General features: G+C 46.7%; 1 protein-coding gene across 1 annotated transcript in view; it reads left to right on the top strand.

Annotated features, from left to right (window-relative positions):
* The window catches only part of LOC132078585 (peroxidasin homolog), a 42403-nt gene that overhangs the window by 15057 nt on the left and 13713 nt on the right, over positions 1–13633 (top strand). Inside the window, exons 3-11 of the mRNA XM_059480824.1 lie at positions 784–855; positions 1093–1164; positions 3498–3569; positions 5060–5131; positions 6670–6839; positions 9543–9660; positions 11174–11343; positions 11767–12039; positions 12192–12308. Of these exons, the coding sequence (XP_059336807.1) occupies positions 784–855; positions 1093–1164; positions 3498–3569; positions 5060–5131; positions 6670–6839; positions 9543–9660; positions 11174–11343; positions 11767–12039; positions 12192–12308 (1136 nt within the window). The remainder of the gene's footprint in view (positions 1–783; positions 856–1092; positions 1165–3497; positions 3570–5059; positions 5132–6669; positions 6840–9542; positions 9661–11173; positions 11344–11766; positions 12040–12191; positions 12309–13633) is intronic.

Below are 13633 nucleotides of genomic sequence, written 5' to 3'. Positions count from 1 at the left end.
CAGAGCTCTGCAGGGCTCAGCTCTGTGGTTCCACTGCTGCACAGCGTGGCTCTCGCAGAGCTGGGCTGTTCCTGGTCACTGGCACCAGCCTTCAGCTGCACACACAGCCATGGCAACTGCACACACCAGTGTCACACGGCTCTCCAGTGCCACGTGGCCCAGAGGTTTTGGATTAAAATCTGGCACAAAGCTCCTGAGATCGAAAGAGGTTGTCTGTGAGCAGCCTCAGGACTCAACGTTGAATTTATTTCTTATTTGTGGGTATCAGTTACAAAGTGATTAGAGCAAAGCTATTAGCATTTTGTGGCTCCTATAACTCCACTGGGAACTGGTGTTTTAAACTGCATTTTTACTTCTAAAAACTGGCTCTGCACTCCCCTGCTCACTTGTTGAACACAACCAGGCACCTCCAAAACCCACTGTGGTTGTACGAGAGTGGCAGCAATGATTTAATATCTTACTCCCCACTGCTTCTTTCTGCCTGTCTCCCATCCCCTCATCCCTTTCCTGGATGAATTTGTCACTTTGGGATGAAAACTGTGGCAAAAGATAAGGAAAATACTTTGAACACTGCAATATTGGAAGTGGCACCTCTGGGTGAGAAACCTTCTCACTGCCTTGGCTGGTGTGAGGACCCAAACCCTGACTTGCTAACCCCATTAAATCTTTAATTCTGTGACACCTGGGCTCAGAATTTTTCAGTGGGCATCCAAGAACAGAAATGCCACAAATCTCACACGTTCTGACTTCACCAGCTGAGTTTTTCTTTCTTGATTTGAACAGGCTGCTGAACAACAACCAGATAAAACAAATCGTGAGAAGATCCTTTGAAGATCTGGAGAACCTGAAATACCTGTGAGTTGGTGGCTCAATAATTTCTTGATCTCTTCAAAATCTAGCTACCCACTTTTAATATTTGCCAGTCAAGGATGTACTGTTTGGAGTTGAGTGTCAGAGCTATAAAACATTGCCCTTGAACCCAGGCAGCAAGTTCTGCTTTGAGTAGAGGGTCATTGCTGTTTCTTGTGACTTTTGAGAACACAACTGCTGATCAGTTCCCCTGATGCTATTTCCTTTCTCTCCTTTTGAAAGCTACCTTTATAAAAATGAAATCCAGAGCATCCAGCAACATGCCTTCCATGGGCTGCATTCCCTGGAGCAGCTGTAAGTACAGATGAGCCTTGTTTGCATGCTGTGCTGCCAGGCTTGGGGAGCAGCAGGCATTTAGCAAGGGGTAGGATGGAGCTGCTGCTCTTTCCTCATCCAGATCACCAGACTACACTGGGTTCATTGCAAACCAGCTGTTCAGGGTATTGGTTTTGGTTAGTTAGAGCTGAGCTCTCTTCCTACTGGTGTTCCGTGTGTTTTCTCCTGCACCCAAATCTCTGGAGCATAGAAGAACCCAGCTGTGCTTCTGATGGCCTTTATTTCCAAGGACCTTATGAAGGAGGAGAGAGGGCTGGGAGCAGAATGTTCTGCTGGGTTTGTGTCTGGGGATTCTTTAAGCAGAGAGACAGATCTGGTCCTTTACTTAAGTTGGGGGTGCTGGTTGAGTTTCTCTCTCATCCAGAGCTCTGCTGGAAATGAGTGGATGCAGTACAAGCTGGGAGCTGGGGCTGCCAAGTATTCCTGGGAGCTACCAGGGTGATGGTTGCTCCCATGCTGCAAAGCATCTGGAAATTGCAGTGGGGGAAGATGAAGGATCCAAACAAACACAGTCCTGACCTTCCCTCGTGGCACTCTGTGCTGAGTCTGGGCTGGAGGGAGCCTCCTGTGCTTTCCTGGCAGCTGGAGTCCATCACTCCAACAGTCCCCATTTGCTCCCTTTCTGTCTAGGGCAAAACTCTGCTGTTTATTCAAAGAAGTTTTGGTTTTTGACTCTTAGTGCGCCACTCTCGAGGTGAGATGGGCAGACTGAGGTTTGACTCTTCTGAAGTGCCTTCCTAAACTGGGTCTGGATTTTTCTTACTTGGGACTGGTGGAGAGAGTGTGAGCTTGGATATTTGAATCACAGATACCAGAATGGTTTGATTTGGAAGGGATCTTGGAGCTCATTTCATTCCAATGCCCTGCCATGGGCAGGGACACCTTCCACTATCCCAGGTTGCTCCCAGCCCCATCCAACCCCTTGGGCACTTCCAGGGATGGAGCAGCCACAGCTTCTCTGGGCACCCTCCACCCTCACAGGGAACAATTCCTTCCTAATGACTTATTCTTCCTAAATAATTGAAATACAGGAATTGCTTGTATCATTGGAGAGCAGGGACCAAAGGTGAAACTGGTCTAATTCCTGAATTGTTCCCAGCTGCAGCATTTATAGGGCTGGAATGTGACCAAGGACTTTGCTGTAAAAGGAATAAGATCCAGCTTGTTCTCTAGGTTGACAGCACAAGAGGACAGAGCATAATTGGAAGTTTCAGGCAATCCTAACAATAGGTGTGCCACCAAGCTTGTGTACAATGTGGTTTTTCATCAGCCAACTCAGCAAGGATGCCTGGGAGAAAATTTAGGAAGCTGAAACTGGCTCTAAGCTGAGCTTAGAGAGCTGAAGCTGCCCACAGGGATATTTCAGCAGTGAGTGTTCCAGACTTGATGTCACGAATAAAAGAAAAAAAACCAAAACCAACAAACCCACAAAACCAACAAACAACCCGCTGAAAGTCCCATCTGTTTTCAATCAAGGCAGGCTTAACTCCAGAAGAAATAGCTTTGCTCAAATCCTACCCCGTTTTCCTGTCCCCACAAGCCAGCTTTTCAAGAAAAAGTGTAACCCAAGTGATGGACAGGATCAGATGCTTTCCTCAAGGTCCAAAGCAATCTCAGCAGGCATCTGAGAGCGATTGGAGCACGTCCCTGTCCTCCCCACTGTGACCCTCCAGTGCAGAATCTGAGTCACCCTCTCTGATACTGCACCATTTATCATGAATCTTTCCATTACAAATCAAGCAGCCATGTGGAGGCTTAGGCAATTATTTCTCAATGCAGTCAGCTACAATAGCAGAATGAGTATTTGTAGATCTGTGATTAATCTGTGTCTGCTGTGAAATTTATGCCTGTGTAAAATAAAGGGGAATAGTTTAGGCAATTTGGGGACTGTAAAAAAATCCATCTGAAAGTCAGGAATGTGTCAGTTGTGCTGGTGAATGTCACAGCTCATGGCAACAGGGAGGCTCAGGTATTGTGGTGAGTTGCTCTGCAGGCACCACATTTCTTTTCTTGATGGCAAGGGGTGACCTGGGATGGGCAGGAGGTCCCCTTGGCCTCTGGAGTGGCAGGTCACACTTTGGATTTTAGTGGAACTACAAATTTTAGTCTGTATTAGCAGAAAAGCATGTTGGCCTCTATGTTTGCCTGTGGAAACTGGGGACACTAACATGGATGCTGGCTTCTCCACATCTGCCCTGAGATGAGTGGTGACATCCTGGGGGGCACTGGTGGGTTGATCTGGGAAGATCTTCTGTCTCTTAAATTCAATCTGTGTGTGATTTCTGTCACAGGTACCTGCATTTCAACAACCTGGAAAGTCTGGAGCTGGAGACTTTTAGTGACCTGCCTAAACTTGAAAGGCTGTGAGTAAAAATGGGATATTTATTTGGACTAAGAGGGTGAGGAGAAGGGGAAAAACCCCTTTATTTAGTGTAGCAGTTTTGCTAGCATGGAGTGTGATCTCCAAAATGCAAAAAGAAACTTTTTTAAAGAAAGAGATTTTACATAATTGCCGAGGGGGAGGGTGACTGAGGATGTGAAGGGAATTTCCCATTTTATGTAATGTTCAGGTTTCCATCTAAATAGGAGTAAATCTGCAGAAAGTCCTACAGCTGGTCAAGCCAAGTGAAATTTTACTCTGAGCATAAGGTCAGCAACGTTAGTCACTGTTGGGCAGAGTGAGCTAAAAAAAGGGGGTGGAAAAGGGATAAAGTCAGAAGAAAGTCTAACAAGAAAAACACACCACATCCTTCTTGAGAGAAGTAAGGAAATGAAGTCTCCTGCTCCCCAGGATTGCTTCTAGCAGTAATGGAGCCACCAGCACAACAGTCCATGTGTGGTTCCCACCCCATGGAGAAACCAGCAGACTTTCCTGGGTTGTGTGGAAATGTGCCTTATATCCATACATGCCAAAGAAATAAAACTGTGGGATCCCACACCCTTAGGAAAATTCAGACCTGGATCAGCATATGGCTGATCTCAGTCACTGTATTGGATCCAACAAAAATTCTGGATTTAAATTTTAAAGGAAGGTTTTTCAGCCTCCAAGCTGGGCAACCAGGCTGGACTCTGGTGCACACGTGTGTGTGCAGACATTGGCACTGGAGCTGTGCTGCTTTTGTGTGCTCTCCTGTTCCACCACCTACTAAAATTACTTCATCTCTTTCATCAATGGTCTCCTATGAGTTTTAGATGTAACCAACACAAGTAAATTCCCCCACCACTATGGGAATGGGGAGTTAATGATCCCCTCTTGGTCTCCACTAATATTTGCATTTTAGTGCAAGCAGGGTTTCTCCCTAACAACTGGAGAGTTTTATGTGTGTGCTAAGATTCTGGAAGTGAGAATTTGCCTCAGTTCAGGTGGCTGTTGTCTGAATTAGATTTGCTCATGGATTTGGGCTAATAACTACATGGAGTCCAATGCAGGAGTTGCCTAACACCAATGGCTGCCCTTGTGGAATCGTCACATCATCTGCACGGGGGAAGGAAAAGATCCCTTCTAAACTGGAGCTGACCCAGGCCCAGAAAACAGAGGGTGGGCCCAGTCTGAGGGGATTTTGTGCCCTTTCTCCTTCCTGTACAGGGAGACTGGAAGGGTCCAGTTCCAACCTGTCGCATCCCATCCTGAGTCACCATTTGCAGCCCACGCCCGCTCTCGCCTTTGGCAGGTTACGTCACACCCACCAAGGGATGAAATCCCTCCAGCTCATGGAAACAAACATGGAATTTAAACACTGAGCTCCGTTTGGATGAGTGGCCTTTGCATTGAAACTGAGTTGTGACCTGGGGTGTTATCATCCTCACGGTGCAAATACTGAATAATGTTCTGGCATGGCTTCTCCCACTGCAGATTCTTGCACAACAACAAGATTTCCAGGATTCATCCAGGGACATTCTCTCAACTGGAATCCCTCAAACGGCTGTAAGTAAAAAATATTGCCTGCAAAGAGGACTTGTTTATCTTCAATCAGATGGGCAGGACCAGAGGAAGAATGTGCCTGGTTGGCAAAGCTTTTAGTTGTTGCACTTCTAAGGCCACTGCTTAGTTTATAAAACAGTTTTGATTTGACCTGAAAGCTTATTTAAGCAGTTAGAAGTTTCTTTATGCTAGTGTCTAATTATAATCAGCTTACAGCTTAATAATGCCACAGGAATGAACGTTCCTGGAAGGTCTTCACAAGGTTTTGAACCCATAAAACATCCTTGAAAAATGTAGAAAGTCCAGGTCACGGATATGACCTTGAACATGTTTGTAGATCAGTATCTAGCATGGTTAGAAGAATCATAGTCATAAAAGAAAAGGCTTGTTTTCTAGATTGAAATTAGTCAGAGGAGTGCCAAGGGGCATGATTCCCTTTCCATGCAGGAATTCCCCAGAGTGCCATTCCCACATAGCCTGCCTGTCTCTTCAGCTTACTTCTTTCTTGCTTTGGTTTTATGATCTCTGGGAATAAGTTCTATGACGTGTTTGGGAGGAAAAAAATAAATTCAAAAGGTAAAGAATTTTGGTGTTCTGCCATGATTTTCAAGTACAGTAAAGTAATGTATTTCTCACTGCTGCCCTCAGTGATTTCTGCAAGCAGGTTAAATGCTTCACTTCTCTTTAAGAGGGAATATCTTGTGAAATGCTCTCTGTAGGTGCCAGAGAAAAAGATGGGATGTCTATAAAATACTCGGTCATGGCCCTGTGTGAAATCTCGCATTCTCAAATATGTGACCCTGAAAGTGTTAGATTTTTCTTCCTTTTTTGCTTGTTTGTTTGTTTAGGCTTTTTTTTTGTACTTTGTTTTTGGATGGCTGTCCTGGTTTTGAAAACCATGACAATGGCTCAGACCCGTGGACTGTAAAACTGTCAGTGGGGAAGCAGTAACAAACTAAATACCCCTGTAGTCCTCATTTATCCTTCTGGAGAGCACTGCTTGTAGGAATGAGGTCAGTGCAGGGAAGAAGATGGGGGCACTGCGAGGTCACTGGAGCTCCATTTGCTGTGGTTCAGGCTTGTGTTGCAGTAATAAAAGTTCTTCCAGTGATGCAGAAATGCTGCAGCTCCTCACAGCTGGTTACAGGAAGGGTCTGATCCCATCCACACATAAGTAAATGGGGGGAGGGGGGTGGAGATGAAAGAGGAAAGCTGTAACAGAGGCAGTTCTTACAGAATTCAGTAAAAGTTGAAATCTCCATCCCAGGATAAACCCCAACATTTCAGTGTCTCAAGTATCCCAAAACTGCATAATCCAGTTTAACTGAATAATTTCTATTTGAAACTGGAATAGTTTCTAGTGTTGGTCAAGCATCCTAGCTAACCATCGTGGCAATGAAATATCTCAGATTTTCACTTGGGATGTAACCAAATGCAGGGCAAACCACCCAGGTGACCCTGGAGGGCTGTGTCCCCTGGAGAAGGAGGCAGCCCAGCAGCTGCAGCCTGGGCACTCAGCTAGCTGCCTTTTGCTGTTGCAGGAGGCTGGACTCCAACTCCCTGGTGTGTGACTGTGAGCTGCTGTGGCTGGCAGAGCTGCTGAAGCAGCACGCGGAGCAGGGCAGCATCCAGAGCGCCGCCACCTGCGAGGCTCCGCGGGACCTGCACGGCCGCTCCATCGCCACGCTGACCGCCCAGGAGTTCAACTGTGGTGAGCCAGATCGCAGCCCTGCAGCTGTGCTTTGGGCTGGCAATTCCTCCCTCCTGCCCTTTGCCTCCCTCTTCCCTCTGCTGGCATCCTGGTTTCTCCCTCCTTCACTGCTGGAATGGGGAAATCCCAGTGGGGCTGCGGGAGGAAGCTGATATTCCCAGGGGTGTTGGAGGCAGCTGCGCTATTACTGCGCCTGAGTGGGTCGCAGCTGGTGAGAGAGAGACGGTGAATCTTGTTTCTTGAATCAGAAGGCTTGATTTATTAAGATATTATATATAATACATTATTACTATACTAATAGAATATAGAGAGAGGTTTGCAGAGCAGCTAGGCTAGGCTAAGAATAGATAGAAAGAAATCTAAAACAAAGTTGTGGCCAAGGACTCAGTCCCTAGCTTGTTCCTTGTGATTGGCCCTTAATTGTAAACATGGGAACATGAACCAATCACCAATCAAAATAGGTGCCCCTGTTGCATTCCCCAGCAGCTGATAATAATTGTTTACCTTGTCTTCTGAGGCCTCTGGCCTCCAGAAGACACAGAAATCTGAAAGAAAGGATTTCTGTGGAGAAATGTCTGCGACACTCCGCTTTGGCTGGTGGGTGCTGTCTTGGCTTTTTGCACAGAGTAGGGCTGGTAAAGGATCTGCTGCACCAGGAAATACCCCACCTTAGGCTGAATAGAAGGGGAACACTGGGAGGCCTGCAGGAAACACAAGTGGAAGCCTGATGGAGAGCATCATAGACACAGAGCTGAATGCTGTGTTTGACTGTGGTGTAACTGATGGATTTTGTTAGGCTGTTATTCTTTAAACTTAGAGTTTAAAAATTTTTTTTTTTTCTGAAAAAAAAAAACAACTTAAAATTAGTTATTTCATATAGGTCTTGGCTTTTTGCACAAAGTATGCCTGGTAAGGGATCTGCTGCACCAGTGGCTAAACCAGGAAACACCCTACATTAGGCTGAACAGAAGGGGAACACTGGGAGAGCTGCAGTGGCAGGAAACACAACTGGAAACCTGAGGGAGAGCATCGTAGATATGGAGCTGAATGCTGTGTTTGACTGTGGTGTAACTGTTGGATTTTGTTAGGCTGTTATTCTTTAAACTTAGAGTTTTAAATTGGGTTTTGTTCTGAAAAAAAATCTTAAAATTAGTTATTTCATATAGAAAAAGACAAATCTCTGACTTTTAAGTGGAGGTGAGACAAAACTCTGATTTTTAAGTTGAGGTTGGTACAAACATTGGCTGTAGTTCCATGGTGCTTTGCTGCTGGCAGAGTCAGTTTGAGAAATTCCCACCCACGTGGGCTGGCTGTTAGCATCCCCCCTGGATATGCCAGCCCAGCTGTGCATGGCCCTGCTGTGAGCCAAATGTGTGAGATCAGCTGGATTTTGAAGAGCTCTCCATTGAATCCAGCTTTTCTCTTATGATTTCATTAATTTTTTTTTAAATTTGACCATTTCACAGATTAATTTAGGGCACAGCCATGGAAAGAGTTGAGTTGGCACAAACAGGTCTGTGACCTCAGGGGAGGGAGGATAGGAAGGGCCTAGGGAAAGCAGCTGGGGACACATGGAGTGGCTGTGCCACACAGCACGCTCTCCCCAACACACTCCCAGTGCCACAGTACAGCTGTTAGTGAAATTTGTTCTGGTTTAGGCATGGAAACACAGTGGGGTGTCTGTCAAATTACCAGAGCACCTGGTGGGAAGATTTTGCTGGCATTTGGCTTTCACCCTGGTGGTGTGCCAGCTGGGAAGACAAATGATACAGAGTTCAGCACAGAGCTCTACCCATGCAGGTGGCTGATATTCGAGTCAGTCTGAAAGCTGCTGGTACCATTAACCCATGGCTTTGAGCAGCTGTGAGCCACAGGGGCAAATCTGCCCTGGGTCAGTGTTTTGTACTGTGGGGCTGTGCTGGGTTTGGGCTGTGCTGGCCTTGCCTTTGGGGATTTTTTCTGAGCCATTAATTTGTGGTATGAGGAGTGAGGACACTGACCTTCCATTGGAGGGGGTGACAGGTTCTCAATTTTAGCAATAATCCAGCTGGTTTTACTGGATCACTGGTGAGCATGCAGATTGTGAAATTGAATGGCTTTTTGAATCAAGATCAGGCACTCCAGGCTTGTCCATAAATTCCTCCCTGTTTTAGCACATCCTTTCAATGTTTAACTTGCTTGGTGCTTGAGTATATTCAAAGTGAAGAACACAGTGAAAGGCTTGGCTGGATAGGGACAGGATGATGAATTAGGGCCATAATGAATGAAATCCTGTTGGGAAGGAAGTGGTTTGGTTTGCAGGGAGCTGGCTCTGTGCTCAGGTGGAGCAGAAAGCTGCAGGCTGCCAAGGGCAGAAAAACAACCCAAGTGAGGATGCTACTGACTTTGCTTCTTCAGGGGGAGGCAGGGACCAGCTCTGTAATGAACCCCTGTACAGTCAGGGCTGTGGGAACTCATCCACTGCCCAGCTACTGCGAATAGGAACAGCAGCAATTCCCCAGGGCCTTTACAGGTGCTTCTCCTTCATGATATTTTCAGGTGTTAGTGAATTTTGGGTTGGCTCTGAGTGGATGCTGCTGTGCCTGAGGCTGTGCCTGTTCCTTGGGGCACTGCAGGATGGGTGTTGTTGGCCCCACCACACCCCAGCTGGGCTGAATTTTTGTGCTGCTTTGGACTGGGTTGTGTTCAAATTGTGTTTTGCAGAGAGGCCTCGAATAACCTCAGAGCCCCAGGACGTGGATGTGCTCCTGGGAAACACAGTTTATTTCACGTGCAGGGCAGAAGGAAACCCAAAGCCTGCCATCATCTGGCTGCACAACAAGTAAGTCACATTCAAGGAGCCCTGGGGTGGCAAAGGTTTTCAAGCACTGAGCTCTTCAGTGCCTGCCTGTAATTACAAAAGTTGTTTCACACAACATTAAAAAAAAATAAGAAGAAAAAAAGAAATGGTTATTTCATGGGTTATATTTACCTTCCTTTTAACAGCATTCTCTGGTGACCACGTAATCCAAGTGGTGTTTTCATCTGCATTTGAAATATTTCATCTGCGTTTGTAATGGATTCCAAGAGCTTATAACTTTCCTATAAACACATTCTGCAGACTGAAAGCAGTTGTCTTTTGATCAGGAAAAAAATAAAATTAGAGTTTCATGTTCCTTTTGGCCACCATGCTTGCCATTTGTTAACTGCTGAGATGCTTCTCACTAAAGGCTGGTTGTGCTAGGTATGAGGTTTCTTTCCAAAGGGAAAAATTGCTGTGCTCCACTGCAGGACAGAATTTGCAAATTCTTGTAAAGGTTATGTGCTAGATCCCAGAGTGTTCTGGGAAATGCTGCACAATAAAATATTCTGTGCCCACTGTGGAAGTGAAGCTGCCTTGCTGCTTTATGAGCTTCTTGTCTGGTGAAGCCTGAGCAGGGCTTGGTTATTACTAAAAATGATCAATGTGTGCTTCTTCAGCAAACCCCCCACCAGGCAGAGTTTCAGCCCAGAGCAAAAGTTTATGGCTGAGTTAAGTCCCTTTGGAAGGAAGGTTGTGTTAGGGAAATGCTGGCAAGCTCCCAAAGACAGCATTGTGAGAAGGATAATGATAATAAATGCTCAACAAACGAGATATGGCTGGAGAGAGGAGACACCAGGGGAATTAAATAAATGCCCAGCAAGCAGATTAGATTGCATAGTGGGTTCAGCCTTTGTCCTAGGGGGAGAGAGGTCTCTTCTTCCCTTTCCATCATCAGCAGCCATCCAAGATTCCTTCGTGCTGGGACAAATGGGATGCAGCACTGGGACCTTCTGCCACGGGCTGGGATCCAGGAGTCACAGGTCACTGCAGAGAAAAGGAAGATGTTTCACAGCTCTCTCGGGCTGGGTTGGAGTCCAAGCTGTGTTGGGGTCCCATGGTGACTTCTCAGAGCTTTTTGCTCCTCTCAGGCCTTTGAGTCTGGAGTTTGAATAGCAATGGCTGCACACAAGAACAATATTAACTCATTTTTAAATTTGCACTTAGTGAGTAAGGGGAACAGGCTTTCCGGGCCAGGATGTCCTGACAATGGCAGCAATGCTGTGACACGGGAACAGAGTGCTCTCCTGATGGGCTGTAAATGTCCTGTGTAATCAGTGGGGAGAGAAAAAGCAGCTCACCCAGGGAGCAAATCAGAGCTGGAGCTGCACTTCAGTGCTGTGAGTCAGAATTCTTGCTGCAAATTTCATGAAGTCTCAGAATAGCTCCAAGAAACACCAACCTACTGCAATGCAAAGCCCCCAGATCCCTCCAGAGGGGGGACTACCAGTCTTTATTCCTTTCAGATTTTGCCTGTTTGTGGTTGTTTTTTCAGTAATAAAATTGACATGAAAGATGACAACCGCCTGAACCTGCTGCAAGATGGGACCTTGATGATCCAGAACACCAAGGAGTCGGACAAAGGCATCTACCAGTGCATGGCCAAGAACATTGCTGGGGAGGTCAAGACACAGGAGGTCGTGCTGCGCTATTTTGGCACCCCATGTAATTGAGCTTTGTGCACCCCTTTACAACCTGGGGATGGGAATGGAGCTGAATCAGCCAGTCCCAGCTTTGTATGTGCCAAGTTATTCTTGGTGTGCTGGGGGAGAGAGTGGAGGCAGGTCTGAACTTCAGGGGTTCCCACTGGAGTGGGAAAAGGGTTACTTAGGGATTGAAGGTAATTTGGGACTGGAGAGGGAGTGTGAAGTCTGGGATCAATTCTGCAGCACAGGGGTGTGGGGATGCTCCAGCACTGGGTGAGTGGGTGTGAGGAGGTGTAGGAAGATGCTGGGGGCATTGCTCAGAGTGAGGATTTGGATGTCAGGGTAGAACCAGAGTGGGTTGCTGGGTTGCAGAGCAGCCCAAGCAACTTCTGCCCATCAGTGAGCAGCAGAGCTGGCTCCTAAAGCTCTCCTTTCCTTCCAGCCAAGCCCACATTTGTGATACAGCCCCAGAACACTGAAGTGCTGGTTGGGGAAAGTGTCACCCTGGAGTGTGGGGTCTCTGGGCACCCCCAGCCCCGCATCAGCTGGACTCTTGGCTCGGGCTCTCCTCTGCCACAGGATTCCCGTTTCACCATCACCAGCTCTGGAGGACTCTTCATCCAGAACGTCACCTTCTCGGAGCAGGGGCAGTACAACTGCAATGCCAGCAACTCTGAGGGCTCCATCCAGGCCACAGCAAGGATCATAGTGCAAGGTCAGGGCTCCCAGGCTGAGCCTGGAAGGGTTCTGGGACATTTCTGGGACACTGTGTTTAGTCAGTGGGGTGTGTTTGAGTCTTGTGGCCGATTCTGCTCCCATGAGCTCCCTGAGTGTTTCCTGCTCCTCAGTCATTGCCTTCCCTTCCAGATTCTCCCAGGTTTCTTGTCATTCCCACGGATCAGACAGTAACTGAGGGACAAAGTGTGGATTTCCCCTGCTCTGCTGAGGGTCACCCTCCCCCAGTGATTACCTGGACAAGGGCAGGTACTGCCTTACTTCATTTGTGGCTTCTCTCTCCCATGCCATCATCCACGGGGTGTGGGTGGGAACAGCTGAGCTGCTGGCCCAGGGTGGTGGCTTGCAGTGGTGGCACAGGACAAATTGTGACCAGCAGAGACCCAGTCCCACTAGGAGGTGTGTGGTAGATCACCAAGGATGGTGTTGAACACTGAGGAAGGAGCATCATGAGTCTCTGTCACAAGGAAAGAGTGTGATGGTTTTCATCAGCATGAAACCCATGGAAAGCATTACACTTCTTCCTGCAGTGGCTTCCCACCTCCTCTGAAAAGGCAAGGTCTGGAACCTCCAAATCAATGGATGTCAATCACAGAATTGTTTGAGTAGGAAAAGACCTCTAAGACCATGAATTCCAGCCTTTAACCCAACACTGCCATGTTCACCACTAAACCGTGTCCCTAAATGCCAAATCTGCACTTTTTTTTTGACACTTCTGGGGATGATTCCACCACTTCCTTTTGCAGTACCACCATGTGCCAATTCTGTGTCATTGTCCCTGATTTGCTGCCCTTGTGGAGCACGTTGGAGAAGGGCACCATTCACTGGCACACCTCAGAGTTTTCTCATAGCTTAGGAAAAAAGATTTTGGGACAACAGGTGGTGGTGAACTTTTAAAGTCTCAAATAATTGTTAATGCTGGCTCCACTGAACTGATCTCATCCAACACTTTCTGGGACAGAAGCCAATAATGCTTGGCCCAGAGGTCCTCCAACTTTTCCTTATGCTTCACAAGCCATAATTAATGGTTTAGGGCTGTGGAGATTTTGTGGGTATTGTGTTCCAGCTTCCACAGCAATGGCCCTGACGCGGAGTTAAGAAGGACCAGCTGAAATTCTGCTCTGCCAGCATGTTCTCCATCTCCTTTAACCTGTTTTCCTCCACTTCCCAGAAAATATATCCTAGGCACATGGAAAGGAGCACAGTGACAAGAAGTGAGGTTCATAACTGCATTGTAACCAGGTTTGCACTCGGCACTCCATAAATAAAAAAACAATGGAGCTTTACAGTGCTTTCACATGCTGAAAGCAAGACAAGATGAGCATTGCTCATCTCAAAGCCACTTTTGAGAACATAGGGGGTTTTGGTATTTGGGATTATCAACTAGAGTATGAATAAATGGAGGAAAATGGAGTATATTAAAAAAAAAGTTGCTAGCCTGACAAATTTTGGTAATTTTATTTGGGTTTGTTAAAGCAGTTTAGTTTTTAGCTTTTCTCCTGAAATAGAGAAAATATTGAAACAATTGTTTCCAGACCAAAAAATCAGACAAAAAAATTTAGAAAGACAATGCC

Source organism: Ammospiza nelsoni, chromosome 12 (assembly GCF_027579445.1).
Source record: "Ammospiza nelsoni isolate bAmmNel1 chromosome 12, bAmmNel1.pri, whole genome shotgun sequence".
Taxonomy (NCBI): Eukaryota; Metazoa; Chordata; class Aves; order Passeriformes; family Passerellidae; genus Ammospiza; species Ammospiza nelsoni.
This window is presented reverse-complemented; position numbering and strand designations above follow the sequence as displayed.